Source organism: Euprymna scolopes, chromosome 2 (assembly GCF_053919585.1).
Source record: "Euprymna scolopes isolate OS-2025 chromosome 2, ASM5391958v1, whole genome shotgun sequence".
NCBI classification, from domain to species: Eukaryota; Metazoa; Mollusca; class Cephalopoda; order Sepiida; family Sepiolidae; genus Euprymna; species Euprymna scolopes.
Window position 1 is genome coordinate 108,869,700 of NC_136483.1, and position 16,329 is coordinate 108,886,028.

A 16,329-nucleotide genomic window follows, 5' to 3' on the forward strand; every position below is an offset into this window, starting at 1 on the left:
CTTACACAGGCGCAGCTGGTACAACACATAGCTTCTCTATATCTCATTCCCTATCACAAATGGTTACGTTTCCAACCTGTTTCCAAGACCAGCAAGAACACTCTCCACTTCTAGATCTGTTTCTGACCACAGTTCCTGATGATTGTGTAATGAATGCCGACAGCCCACTCGGGAACGCCGATCATGCAGTGATAATGGTTGAAATCACCCTAAACCCTAGAGCCAAAACCAAAGAGCCACTGCTCAAAACAACGAGATATTATAAAAAGGCTGACTGGGAAGCCATCAGGGATCTTCTCAGAGACACCCCACTGTGAAATATCTTTTCACTTCCTGCTGAACAGTGCGCCAAGAAGACTACTGAATGGTTCAAAACGGCAACTGAAGCACATGTTTCCGCGCGGAAATTTTATAGCAAGGCCCACTCTCCCCAATGGTTTACTTCTACTTGTGCAGTTGCCATTGCGCAAAGGCAGCATGCAAACCGCAAATTTAACCGACATAAGTCAGTTCAAACAGACAGAAGTATATAGAAGCCAGAAGTAACTGTAAGAAAGAAATAGCGACAGCTAAGAGAGAATTTACTGAAATCACCAAAAAACGCATTGAAGCACAGAAATTAGGAACCCGTGATTTCCGGAAAATCTACAACAGTGTAGTAAATAATGGGCAATCAACTATTCCTCCATTATCCAACAATCATGAGCTGATTTGCTTATCAACCAAGAAGGCTAACATGCTTGCCAGTGGGTTTGCCTCCAACTCCACACTGGACCCTGCTAACCACCACCTCCGACTTTCCTTGGCAGACAGACGCCACACTAAATCTGAAAATCACCCCTTCTCAGGTGCTTGCTATCATAAAAAATCTTGACACTTCAAAAGCATGTGGACCAGATCTCATCCCGGCTGTGCTATTAAAAAAAAATGCTCCGCCGAAGTAGCTCCAGTTCTCTCCAAACTTTACAACAAATGCCTTAATGAATCTTGCTTTACTGCCTGCTGGAAAACTACTTCTGTGGTACCAGTTTTCAAGAATTCTGATAAAAGAACTGACCCAGTAAATTATCGCCCCATTAGTCTCCTCCTTTTTGCCAAAATATTTGAGTTCATAATTAACCAAGCTCTAACCCATTACCTTACAGATGATAAACTTCTGACCAACCAACAATATGGATTTAGGCAGGCCCTCCACAGCAGACATCCTAACTTTAATCTCTGAATGTATATACCATTCATTGGACAAAGTAGGGGAGGGTAGAGCGATAGCCCTAGATATATCTAAGGCTTTTGACAGGGTATGGCATGAAGGTCTTCTCAGGAAAATCAGATCATATGGTATTACTGGAAAGACTTAACATAATTAAATCCTTCTTAGAGAAGAGAAAAATCCACGTTGTCCTCGATGGTCGTTCATCTAAAAAATATGATATAAATACGTGAATGCCTCAAGGGTCTATCCTTGGACCTCTATTATTTCTAATATTCATAAATGACCTCCCTGACAAAATTGTTTGTGAGATGGGTATATATGCTGATGACACCACATTCTATAACAGACACAACAGGAAAACAAATGAACACATATCTAAAGAAATGGCAGAAACATTAGAGGATGACTTCCAATCTGTAGTGGAATGGGGACAAAAATGGATGGTCACATTCAATTCTGCCAAGACTAAACTTGTTTCCTTCAATAACTACAAGAAACCTTCTCTACCACCAATAGCAATGGTCAAAGACTTTATCTGAAAGTACATCTTTTAAACTCCTTGGCCTAATGTCCATAGGAAACAGGAGTTGGAACAATTACATTGAGAGTATTGTCAGGACCACTGCGAAGAAGGTAGGTTCTCTCTACCGTGCTAGAAAGCTACTAACGCCCGAAAGTATATTGTACCTCTATAAGGCCACCATTTGCCCATGTATGGAGTATTGTTGTCATATTTGGGCTGGTGCATCGGCTACTAGTCTCTCGCTCCTAGACAAGGTTCAAAAGAGAGTCGCCAACCTAATAGGTCCTGAACTGTCATTTAAGCTTCAGCCTCTGTCCCACTGACGAAATGTTGCATCCCTCTGTCTGTTCTACAAGTACTTTAACAGTGAATGCTCTGACGAACTGCAAGCACTTGCACCCCCTTGACATAAATACCCCCGACAGACCAGACAAGCAGATAAATCCCACCCTTTTACAGTAGAGATTCCTAGATGTAAGAGAGCCTTCTACTCCAGTACTTTCTTACTCAGAACCGCTAGACTTTGGAATTACCTTCCGGGACCCTGCTTCCGACTGTACTGACATGCAGAAGTTTAAGTGTAATGTGAACCGACATCTTGCTGCCCAACTCCCTACATAGTACCCCTGTAGCTTATGTCCCTGATAGTAGCCCCCTACATCAAAGGGCGATGTGCCTTGTTTGGGGTAAAATGTAATAAAAAAATAAAAATAAAAAAACACTCAACTAGCTACAACCACTATATACGATTTCCCCCACTATCTGTGCTTAAATCCTGACAGACTCCATGTACAAAGCTTGTTTCCCAGAACTGCTCGCCTATAGAACACTGTTCTGCTGGCCTGCTTCCTGGTTGAATACAACATAGTAGCCTTCAAATCCAATGTAAACAAGTTCTTGTTGAGCCGTTCCCATAAATAATCAAATTCTACCCAATTTACACTATTAGCGATTACTACAATATTGCCTTACATTCATTAACCCTTATCCTCAAGTGGTATTTGGGCCTTGATAAGTGGTGACTCCCAAGTAAAAAGAATCAGAATCAGAAAAAATTGTGCCTAGTCTCCGATACCAAAATGATTCTTTTGTCTGAAACAAAATCTTCCACTGCTAGTAGTAATGATAAGAAAAACTATTTCTTGATTTTAAACAACCAGTAAAAATAAAATCTATAGATCAGCTCCTCCCCCACACACGGGTTTTTACATTTCAGAAAATATATGCACATTTATCATGTGTTATTACGATAATCGTTAAAAAAAAAAAAAAAAAAAATAGCAACTTTATAGTTAAATATTTAGAGATTTATAAAGATAAAGAATTGGAATCAGGAATTGTATCGGAATCAGGAAAAATATTGCAATCGTCCCATCACTAATATCAACCTCTACTGGGTTATTTAATATGATTAAATAAAATACCTCTTGTAAATAATACATTGCATACAATTAATTGAATTTTTACCTATAGCTCATAAGAAATTATTGGTTTATAGTTTTCCAAAAACTTATTAGAAGGTAAATATCCACATTGGATCCAGCTTTTTAAATTAGTGGCTCCTTTGGAAAATACTGTTTACCTATAACAGGTCGAGAAGCTCAACTGGATGCAGTTGGTTGGTTGTTTTTGCTTTATGGCATATCAACCCTTTTCAGGTTATTTAATACTGAATCCAAAGATTTAAGAAAATTTTTTTAATAGAGTATATTTGTTGTTTTCAAGTCAGATTCTATTTAACCCATAGTTGGGACCCTAACAGGTACTACCACTCCAGGTCAGAGTGAACCTGGGAGCAATGGTAATTAAAGGGTGTCTCCACACTCCGCAAAGCCCGCAAGCTGGGGCCTTGTCACTGGATATAGTTTAAGGTCATATCCAGGACCACAACTGGATGCAAGATTTCTAGTCAGTAGAGATCTTTTTAGCTGCTAACTCTTCATTCTCATTGTTGCAAGAAAATTTATTAAATATGCAAACAGACTTTTTAATATAAGAAAATATTAAAGAAAAAATATATACAAGAGAAATATAGAATAAAACATTTGAGAAAACCATGTTTTTTAAAATAAAAAAATAACAGTATGCGAGGTCCCCCTACACGAGCAAAACAATTACTTTCACCATGACTAATGTTTGTGTAAATTTTTTTTAAAAATTCAGCGAAAAGGACTATGACTCCCCTACAAGCTTTTTCCATCTTTGCACGGACTCTAGCAACAGTCAGTCCAACAGAAACAAATTGTTATTCACTGCTATACATGCACTAACTAGGTAAATCAATGTACACACACAATGCCAGACGGCCAATCCAGAAAAGTGCAAACAAATGAATGGACGAATGAGAGTGAATTACTAGGTCAAATCCTTCCTTTGTGGGGATGGGGGGGGCAATAAAATGTAATTCATAAGTGATTTTACAGCCTTTAAATTAACAGATTTAAAAATTTCTGACTAGAATTAAAGTTTAGATACAAAACAAAGTATTATGGCTAATTGCATTCATAAACCAACAGCAGATCTGACAAGATTTGTACTTAGATTAGTCACTATTTATTTGCCTGTCAATTCCTCACACTAGGACAAAATTAAACACAAGAATAGTTCTTATTGTGTGAGAGAGGAGGGTGGATATCCAACACACCAAAAAACCGAACTCTAAATGAGACAAAAATCAAAAATTCTCCAGAGAAGAAGAATTTCTCATTTATCACCAGAACTGATTCTATACATTTTGATCTAAATCTATTGCATCAATCATGCACCCCTTAAACCAAGAGAAAATAGTCACAAAGTGATCCCTACTAAAAGCAAACAGCTCTAATTTCTTACCTTCTCTCTCTGCATTGTCTTCATCACTTTCTAAAGCAAGTTAAACAGGAACATATGAACTCAAAATATTTTTTAACCAATGAAAATCATTTCAAGTCCCAAAACTAACATGTCTGTGGAAATAGTAAACCAACACCCAAGATTTCATCACTCTCATCTGGGACAAGACTTCAGAACATCTGCTCAAGACCACTCTCTGTGCCTGGCATGAGAGAGGAAACGGAAAGGACTCAATGACTCACCTACAAGCTTTTTCCATGCATGCACATTCTAAGACTAGCAACAATCAAGCGAACAGAAACGAATTGTTACTCACTGCTATATATGCACTAACTAGGTAAATCAACACACACACAAACAGAATGCTAGACTGCCAAATACTAACATGTATATTAGTTATCCACACTATGAACATTAACTTGTGACTATTAATCCAAATTTCTTCAAACACGTTTGTATAAATGACTGAAAATAACATCCTTATTGCTTATATAAAAAGGTTTTATAAAATCTTGTTTTTCTCAAATTTTTATTTACAAAACTGTTTATGGCAACCATTCTTTTCTCTCGTGTTCCACTTATTTCCATTTTTATATGTATGCCCATATGAAATAATCCTCCATTTTCTACTTTCGCGAAATCATAACTTTTATATCAAATGTTGATGTGGTTCTTGGCTATACACAAAGACTATCATCCTCCAAAATGGCTTCTACCAAAGCCAGGGACCACACCACAGTATCATATCAAAGATTTCTGCAAATAAAACAATCCAGTTCAAAGTACACCAGCTATAGCAACTGAATTCTCCACATCACAAAATTTGTGTCTAACTTTCAGTCTCATGAGGAGTCAAATAAGAAACAGTCAATACAAGTATAAGAAGTTCTGCATAAACATTCCAGTTTATGTGAGAGTGTTTCTATGCATTCCTAAAATTGTGGCCTTTTGGAAATACAATGAAAATGGTTACCCGTTTTGTCTTATGTTAGCATAATAAATGGTCACCATTTTAAAAATAAATAGAAACCATCATATACAGATTGTAGATTTTAGAGTGAGAGTTCACTACATTTATCTAGTGAACTATCGCTTTAAAATTTACAATATTTTTTTTTAATTTAAAATTTTTTTCAGACATTTCCATATTTTGATGTGCAATCATACAAATAAAATAGAATCCAATTTTTACTTTTGCATTGACAGCGAGAAGGCAAAGGATAAAACTTTATCTGAAATAAAATACTTTAGTGGATTCTAAAAATAAAAGCAACGATCAATTGACGATCTCAAAGAACTTAATCTCGACGTCACAAACAAAATGTTTGTCAACTATAATGTTTGGTTGATGCAGAAAAAGTACTTTTAATTTATCTAACTCCCACTGTTGCAAAGTTAGGCACAAAGTCAGTTAATAGTGAGGAATCAAGCTCCCCAACACCAAAAGGAGCTTTATGGACAAGTTTAAAACTTTTGCTATGATCGGACCCCTCAGGTGAAAGCAATCTCTCCACAACAAGGAAGTAAAGCCTAGGAAGATGCCCCCACCCCACAGAGGTGATGCCTAGGAGGATAGCCTCATGCAACCAATCAGGACAGATATTATACCTTGATTCAAACAGGAAGCTTCTAAGTTTTATACGTTAAGAAAGTATTTTTAATATGGGTTTAAAATCTATGGTTGTTTTTTTTTTTTTATTATTAAAGAGTACTTACTTCCACAAGGTCCCCCACTATGTATGTGAGATGTTTATCTGTTTGGATGAAAGCTGAAAGGAAAGAAAAAAAATTAAGTAGATAAAATAAAATAAGCCTTTTATAATAATGAAGTAACAAAAATAATAGTCAATATATTTGTATTGTTTTTTACTGAAACAAATTGTTTGGGGTCAGTAAGAAAAAAAAAATCGATTCTGATTCTGTATTTGGACTACCGTACTATTGTTTTTATTTCGAACTTTGACACCTAGTCGAAGAAAAGGTGCACCAAGTAGTGGGAGGTTATATCGGCAGAAACAATTATAACAAGATGAGATCAATAATCTAAATACAAATTATCAATCCTCATCTAAAAAATTCCGTAACTTTTTTTTTTTTTAAAGATTAGTGGCTACTATAGAAATGTTGTTGTTCCTATTTACAATGCCTCCCCACGGACAGAGTTAGACACCAGAGTCGTTTTTTAACGTGGAGAAAAACAAAAATAAAAATTGTCTCAGTCGTGAAGGATTTCTCCTCCACTGACAGGGAACAAGAAATTGAAGTGCAGCAATGCTGCACTTCAATTTCTGCAGCATCTGAAGAACATACTACACTTTGATCTTGTCCCGAAGGCCTTAGGACCACGAACGAACTCGCATTTCTTTGCTTCTTATCGTATTCAATATGTAGCATAAAAACGAAAGGGGGAGATCTTTCAGGTACAAAAATTAGCCATTAAACTCTGCAATAAACCAACCTTACTTCCAAATGAGTGAGTAATGCATGGGAGGATGCACCAGTGCACCACCAATCATCGGGCCAAACTATACCTCAAGAAAAGACAGGTGATTAAAGTTTTTCTCTAGGTTGCCGGAATGATGCCAAGGACGGATCGTGGCCGGTACGACAACTAATAAACCTGCAGTGTGCCGCCGAGCACAAATGAATTGTATAATGTAATACTTGAAACTGAACTTTTATTCTAGCTAGAAATTCATTCCTATCTACAAGACACACACACACATATATATATATATATATATATATTACAACCATAAAGAAACCAGTGGCAACGCCATTTTTTGTTACACAGAATTTATGAAAACAAACACGTTAGTGAAATCTAAACGTGATTTAGAAGCCTTTAATATGTCAATTAGTAAATATGAAAAATTCTGTGCTTATTCACAATAACACCGCCATATATGCCTGAATAATCCTATTTGAAGCGTGCTCCTGATAGCTATAATTTATCAGAATCTCCGTGCATTTCTATAAGCAAGTTTTTATTTCATTTAATTTTTTTCTACTAAATAACATATTACGAGTGCCGCCATGTTGCTTGTGTCTACGAAAAATACGGCAGCACAAAACGCTCACTTTATTTGACCTTTGGGTACACACAGCATCAAAAATAAAGTTCACGCAAGTAGTAAAAACATCAAAATAATGAGTTTTGTGCTACCGTAGTTTAAACATGGCGACATACGTAATTATACGTAATAAGTAAAATTTTAAAAATAAAAACTATTTTGTATATTCTGAAAATGCAATTAACAGTGTACCTACCCGGTGTTTCTCGGAAGACTTTACTTTCGTTTTTGTTTTGCACCCCCGCCCCCACACACAAAAAAACTTTCTCTTTTTAAAATATAATTTTGATATTTAAATTTAATTATTACGGTATTTTTACTGAGAATGTTAAAGTCAGAAATGACTTTCAATTTGACAGTTTCCAAAATCTTTTTTTTTTCAACTTTAAGAAACGAAATGCATTTTGTTGGATTTAATTTTTTCATTGATTAATAGTAAATAAATAATGTGCATGTAGAAGCGAGACAGACATACGAGAAGTGGTCAGTGGTCACTCAATTTTATTAAGTACCAATTGTAGTGTTTCATACTGTAACAGTGGATTGGTACTCACGCAAAATAAATAAAAATGGATATTTTGCAGTATAGATAAAACGAAATATAACAAATGTTGCCGAAAGCAAAACAAATTACTCTTCTACCTACCTAGATAAATTTATGTCTTAATTTATTTTTAAGCTTTTTTGTTTGAAACAAAAGTGGTGCAGAGTTAGAATAAGAAAAAATAATGGCTGGTGAGTTTTGATAATCGCTCAAAACTAAAAAATTAAAAATACCGGTAGAAACTTACTCAAGATTCAGCACTAACACGTGTTTCAAACTAAATAAACGTTTGAAAACACAAAAAGCACATTAAGGCTTATCCTTAGGTGTCGTAAACAAACGCTAAAACACCACTATGAGACAGTGAGGCAGATACAGAGACACTAATCTAAAAAAGAATCAAAGTTCTTAAAAACGCTAGATTTAGTAAACCTCAAATAAAATAATATTTTAAAGTGAAACGGCATTTTAACTAACGTGGATGGAGTGAGGTTACATAAACAAGCCAGAAACTATTTAATATTCGAGTTAAAAATGAGTATTCATAAAAATAAAAGTTGCATAACATCAATTAAAATAAAGGGCAAAAGGTCCCAACTGAAGCAAATAAATACATCAAGCGTTCGAAAAGTTTTCGAGTAGAGGTAGTCGGACTCGGGCTCTCTTATCCTCGCTAAGAAAGGGACTATTAAAATGAAGAAATGATGTATTCAAATGTATTGAAAACCATAAAATTTGCCTCAGTCTAGAAGGATCTTTTCATTTGACCGAGAACAGATACAACAGTACAACAGTACAACACCGACTTTGATTCGAGCCTTCGTTTGATTAATGTTTAGGTGTTTTACTTTTGTTAAATTCAAGTTTTACGATATCTTTTTTATTAAATTGTTAGGTGAAAGTAGAGAATAATTACAAAACATACTCCCCTACCCATGTTAAGAATAGCTTTCTAAATAACGTTATTATTTCAGCACGGTAACATATTTATTTACTATCTGCACTAAAGTTAGACACGGCGTAAGTTTATGGTGAATCCACAAATAGAGATCCAGCCACGACCAGAGCGACAGAACACACCTTGGATGTGTGCAAAATTTGCCGTAATCGGACTCCTCCTCGGCATTTCACATTTGGGGCGACCCAGGCGACTGACAATAAACCAACGCTCCCTCCCGAATAAGGAGACAATGCTAGAACATTTGACCGAAATGGTGAGCTACCTGTGCCAGGTAAGCTTTTACTGGGAGGTTGGAGAATGACTATTTTAAATGCGTCTAAAAGTGTTCCCTCTTCCCCTTAAAGAGGGAGCTGGACTTTGAACGCGATCTTGTAAAAATGATAAATCAAACGCCCCAAACGTCGGAATTCGAGATCTTTACTTGTCTCCCCACGAACGCAGAGTTAGACACAGGATTGGTTTTAAATGTGAAGAAAATCCAGCTTCCTTAAAAAAGAACAGAGGGCACTAAAGGGACATATTTTAATCTTCAAATCTAGATTGGGGAGCCAAATCCCCTCTTCCTCTTAAAAACTTGCATTACATCACTAATTGGTCGGATGCGATTAGTAAATAAAAGTATTGATTATTATTTCATAAGTTTCAATGTTATTTTTTTGTTTATTTTTTATAATGAAGAGTCATTTTAAAAAAATAAAAATATAACAAGAAATGTGTAGTCTTTGGAGATAGGCAAAGGAGAGGTAATAAATCTTGGCTCCACGCGCACGTGTGGACAAAAGGGGTAATAAATAAATAAATAAAAAATCAGGTCCACACTCCACAAAACAAAAGACCGTCTGGATCAGCAAAGGCAAATTAACAAAGAAAGAAAGAAGGTATCCTTCTGTACACAAAGAAAAGAGATCTTCGCCCGCTTAAAACACACAATAGATTTGATTTCTAATCCTTAAGTGTATAAATGTTTTAAAGAGGCAGTTTTCATTTTTTGTGAGTTGATGATTTACAACCAGACGTGTTATGACAGAAGCAAACAAAGTAATGTTTACAAATAAAATCCCTCCATGTGTGATCCCTGCTAAAAGGTTGTTTATATATAATCTTCCTTCTGAAAATAAGGCTGTAGTAATTTTCTTATATAAACGAGCTGGATTTTTTAAATATAACTATAATAAATATATGGTCGGTTATATTGAAGATTTCAGCTGTAAAACTACTTACATTGATATATTACCGTAACCAAATTAGTTACTTTATGATCAGACAATCCCGTAACAATTAGGTTATTACATGTTCTTACATAGGTTGAGCTGTTTTTATTTCTCATACGACGTATGAGAAGAAAAATGGAATATCTGTTTGTTCTGCCCTCGATCAGTGAAAGAGAAATCCTTCTTGACTGAGGCATTTAAAATTTTTGTCCCAAACAAGTGTCATTTGGTGGTCATTTTTGTCCCAAACAAGGGTCATAGGTTAAGCTTATGTCTAAATCCGCTCCCGTGAGGCAAGTAAATATGTACTAGATGGACCCCATCTCCTCCTATTCAGTCCACTCCATAACACCATAATATTCAATTTTGAAAATGGACCCTATAATGTAATCAGCAATGATTAGGTGACGATGCGTAACTTAAGCGTCATTTATTGAAATAATTTTAGATTATTTTTGTAGCCTTTAAACCTCATCGAAACACACCAGCATTTCCCGGAACGGCTGAGAGCCTTTGTATTCTTCAGCTCCACGCCCCGAACCTCTTATAAACACTTATTCAACTTGTATAATTTTCAAGTAATGAATAAAATAAAACGTTTCCTTATGCATGTCCGGTGGTACGAATGAGAACATCACGATATTGTATCCTCTTTCATTTTCAAAACTCTAGATAGCGTCCGTAAACAAACAGGAACAAATTTATTTCAAAGCAAATACACTTACCTAAAATAACGTATTTGAACATTAAATTTTTTTTTAAGAACCCAAGTGAAAAATAGACATTTTGAATCAAAATACGGTACTTCTGCAGTTTACGGACCGTGCTACAAAAACGATTTTCATGTCAAATCCAATGTTTTCGCCATCTTAATTAAATTGTTAGCCTAAAGTACAGATTAGTTAACATTAAAACCCCCACCCCATCTTAAGAATGGGTTTCTAAGCAACCTTATTATTTCAGCACGGTCTGTATACTGCAGAAGTGCACTATTTGTTTTATCCTCAGCCAGGAGGAGTAACTCCCGCCAAACCTGACGCAAATTGCACTTTTTGCTCCAATCCAGTATACCTTTTCTTAAGGAACTGGATTTTCTCCACATTAAAAACCAACGTTGTACCTATCTGCCGTCGCATGGGGGTCAATAAACAGAGTCCACATACAGATTAGTGTACACAATTCTCGATATCGGAAGCGATACAAGCATAGGCGTAAAATAGTAAAATATAAAATAGAGTAGAGCAAAAGCACTAGAGCAGTTCAAGTATAAGGACAGTTTGAAAATAATTAGGTTTAACTACCTTACTAAAACGAATGCGACTTAATTCGCACAAATAATTAATTGAATAATTTTAAATATATGTATTCACATTGAAAATTTGACAAGATTTCAAAAATTAAACTAGATTTTTTTTTTTCTTAGTAATAAATTTTGGGAACAAATTGCTTAATCAGGTTAAAAATAACTAATGCAGGAATAAACTATGAATTGATAAATGCAAGTTAAAACCAAAAATAAAAAAATTTACAAGGACATTTTTGGAATCTACCCGATGAGAATAGGATTTAATAATTCTGAGAGATTTTTAAAGTTGACATAAAATTATTGCATAAAAGAGAAAGATCATTAAAAAATTAAATCAATTTCATTGTTTCTCCTTCAATTATGTTTACTAAAACCGAAGGCTATTTTTCAGCCGTGTTTTCGTATACTGAAATCGAAACCATTTATTCATCTAATTACGATTTTAAATATAACATTTTTAAAAATACAAAAATAAACCAGTTAAAAATGTAAATTCATCTAGGATTTATATATTTCCCCTGTTTTCTTTCAGATCTGCCATTCATGTCATTGTCATAAAAATAAGACAGATGGAGGATTTGGTTTGCTATTCGCCTTATTTATTTATTGTTTTTTTTTTTTTTTGTACATTTATTACAAAACAAACAAATCTTTATAGTTTTAACTATTCTCGTCCTCAGTTTTTGTTCTTGAATAAACATTTAATTTATTTAAATGTTAGGATAAATATATACTGTACTAAAAATAAACAATTATTTTTGCTCCACGAGCAAAGATAAATTTAGACAAAGAGAAACCTGTTGTAATGAAGGATATTGTTAGGATAAGATGAATTAAGTTGACAAAACACAGTAAAAGAGTGATAGACAATATTAGTCATAGGTATTTATATAATTCACAGAATTTACTACAAACTGGAATAAAAGAAACAAAAGTCGTTACTATTGCATAAGAAAATAAAATAGTCTTGCGAAGAACTATTAAATAGAAAGTATTTTCATTCACGCACAATACGGTTTATCTAAATAAAAATATAAAATTTATATAAATATATAAATTATTGATCCGGTTTAATTTACAAACTGGGAAAATGTAAACTAACGTATTGGTTATAAAAAACAAAAACAAACTTAAAATTGAATAGAAAATGCATGACAGAAATTAAAACAATATACATAAAAATAGTTACTTATGAAGAATACGGACCGTGTTATTTTTTATTTATTTAATGGATTTTCAAGTTAAATTTAAATGTTATGGTATCTTTTGTCTATTAAATTAATAAAAGTACAGAATAGTTACAAAACGCTGTCCCCTAACCATGTTAAGAATGATTTCTAGATAATAACGTTATCATTTCAGCACGGTCCGTATTCTGCGTAAGCACTAAAAAATAAAAGGTACTTCTGCAGTTTACGTAAGTGCTGAAATAGTGTTATCTATAAACCTATTCTTAACTTAATTGAGGGGGGGGTAACTATTCTGTACTTACACCTAACAATTTTATAACCGAAAGATAAAGTAAAAATTGAATTTAACTTGAAAATCCTTTCTAAAAAAAAAAAAAATTTAATATCACAATTCGTAAACTGCAGAAGTACGATAATAGATATCAAGCTATAGAAATGTTTTTCAATTTATATTCAACTAATTCGTATTTTGGGATTCAGTATGTAATAAATCAATTCGACATGAACTTTAAATTAACTAAAAACAACCGCGTAAAAAAGAGGGAAGTAAAAATTCACTTTTTGGGGGGGGGGAATACTGCATTTTACATTAGAACAAACAAATAAAATAGTCGCAACAAAAAGATAGTTCGTTGTTGTTTTTGGTTGTTTTAAGCGTCAAAATTTTCTTTTGCCAATTTGTTAAAAGCAATAACAGTATACATTTCTGCTAATGGCTGTATATTTAATGCACACTAAGGGCATTAAATACACCGTAAAAACGAAAGGAAACAAAAACAAATATTACTTCATAGTAGTAATCTATTTTCATAAAACAAACAAACGTGTTTACTTTGTTTTCAATGTATTTAAAAATTTAGAATGTATATTTGTTCAATACTTATTTTATTAAACGAACACGGAAACTGGAAAAGGGAATATTAAACAAAATAGTAAACTATTTTCATAAAATTATAAACGTGTCTACTTTATAAATTTTATAAATTATAAAGTAGTTTTCTCAGTTTTAGATGTTATTTATTCATTAATAATTATTAAAGAATTTAGTAATTAAATTATTTGGTACTTGTACAGTTTAATCAAAACATTAAAAAAAATGAAAATATTCAATAATTTTTTATGCGTTTACTTACAACTTTTTTTTTTGTAATAATTATATTAATATTCCAAACGTCTATTTGTTTTTTTGTTTTAGGGAGATAATAATGCCATTAAAGAAATGAATAAGAAACTAAACCCACTCGTATTTTATTTTGTTTAAGTTTAATAAAGTAACTTCATTAAAAAAAAAATATCAAACGTGTTTACTTAGTATTTATTCTGATCTCATAAAATATATACTTATATGAAAATAGATTTTAGTGCTCTATTTCTGTTTGTTTGGTAATAATGAAGTAATAAGAACAAACTGGAAAGTAACAAAACGGTAAAGGAATAATAAACCATGTATAGACATAAATTTGCTTTAGCTATCATTATTTTTATAATTGTGTAATGAAAAAATATAAACGAAGTGTTATTTTTGTTTTTGTCAATCTTGTTTATTTGCAGCGGGGGGGGGGCATTTTTTTTTTTTTTCTTAATTATAAATAAATAAAATAATCTCACCTTGGCTGTGGCTTTCTACTATTGCTGCCGCTGCGGCTGCTATATTTATGTAGAAAAGGAAAATTAAATGAAAGAAATCTAAAGCCATCTTGTCTTTCCGTGGCCTCTGCTGTATTATTCTGGTTGCCTTCGTCTTTTTCTTCTTTTTTTCGTCTTCCTCCAACGACGCCGACGCCGTCGCCATATTATTATTCAAAAATGCGACGACGCCACACAAAAAAACAAAACAAAAAAAAAAAACAGCTAGCAACATTATCGTCGTGAAACTAAAATTAGATTAATACCAAACTATTCGAATTTCAAATTAATTTTATTAAATTTAAGCATTAAAATTCACAATATGTATTTACATATGTAAAACTATATTTTATTTAATTACTATCTGTTTAGTGTGAATACGAAATTAAGGCTTGCGCGTACATTTAATAATAATAATAATAATAAAAAAAATAAATAAAAAGGAGGAGAAGGAAAGAAAGAAATTACAATGTCTCTAGAAGAAAATGATTAATAAGGAAACTCCACGTTATTCTGTTTATTTACCTACCCCTCCTACCGCAGCTGTTAGACATGATGTAAGTTTATAGTGGGGGAATTCAGCTCTCCTCCTCTCAAATTGATTTACACTGGTCTGGTTCAATAGTTGCACGTAATTTCCTCGTAGGGAGGGCATATGGGCAATAATGCCAATAAAAAGCTCCGAAAGAAAGGGTAATTCCTGAAATCGACTAGAACAGATACCTCACTCTGATATCTTGTAATTTACGACTCAGAAATAGTAGTTGTTATATTTTTTAAGTAACAATTATTATTACCAGTATTTATATATTGGAGCATTTATTCAAATTTAGAAAGTCATTCTTAACATGGGAAGGGAGGGGTGGGGGCTTTGACAAACCCTTCCAAAAATGAAAACAAAAAGATATTAAAGTGTAAGTGCATAAGTGCCCTTATTTTCTGCTAAAAGTAATCATTTATCTCCCACCGCGAAAAGATATAACACAAGGTCGGAAGGTACAGATTGAAAAGTCAGTGAGGCAGAGCATAAAATGCTTGACCAGTCCCATTGGCATTTCACAGTAGGGACGCCTCAGGCAATTAGCAATAAACTAAGCCCTTCTCAAAGCACGAGAAGGTAAACTTTGGGCATTTTTACAATAATAAACAAAACAATATATACAACAAATAAATGGTACCAAAGACGAGATTAGTTACTTTTCTACCTACCGGGATAATTTTTTTTTTGTGCTTTAACTTATTTTAAAGAATTTATTTACTTTGAAACAAACGTAGTATCCTCCAGCTACGGTATAGCTGGAAATGTCTTCTCAATTATTAAATCATTTCTCTCTGATAGGTTCATAAGAGTAATGGTTGATGGGTAGAAATCAGAAGCTCACAGTATTAATGCTGGAGTCCCTCAGGGGTCTATCCTGAGCCCAACTCTCTTCCTGATCTATGTTAATGATCTTCCAAATCGCATCCATACATCATTCGTAGACATGCTGGTGACACTACCATCTATGGTAGCACATCAAAGACCGTAAACGACCAAGATCTTGAGCACGTGGTACAATTGGGGAAGAGGTGGCTGGTTACCTTTAATGCATCTGAAACCAAGCCTTTATCTTTACATCATCAACGCTCTGATCCACATCTGGAATCAATTAAAATGAATGGCTCCTGTCTTCGGGAGGCCTCATGTTTTGACAAGCTTCTGGGCTTGACCTTTACTCCTGATCTGAAATGGAACACATACATCAAATCCGTTGCCAAGACCACTGGAAAAATGGTGGGATCTTTCTATCGACCCAGTAGATATCTCACTGCTGATGCAATTCTCTATCTATAAAAGATCTCAGTTGGT

At 33.8% G+C, this 16,329-nt stretch overlaps 1 protein-coding gene across 2 annotated transcripts in view; it reads right to left on the bottom strand.

The window, feature by feature from the left end:
- Positions 1-14,776, bottom strand: part of LOC145294154 (transmembrane protein 131-like) — a 215,448-nt gene extending 200,672 nt beyond the window's left edge. The window contains exons 1-2 of one of the 2 annotated variants that reach the window (XM_080141270.1): positions 14,463-14,776; positions 6,285-6,337 (exon numbers count right to left, since the gene is read on the bottom strand). In XM_080141270.1, the coding sequence (XP_079997396.1) occupies positions 6,285-6,337; positions 14,463-14,715 (306 nt within the window). In that variant the 5' untranslated portion in view covers positions 14,716-14,776. The remainder of the gene's footprint in view (positions 1-6,284; positions 6,338-14,462) is intronic. The other variant, XM_080141264.1, reaches the window with a different exon arrangement.
- Positions 14,777-16,329: the final 1,553 nt, after the last annotated feature.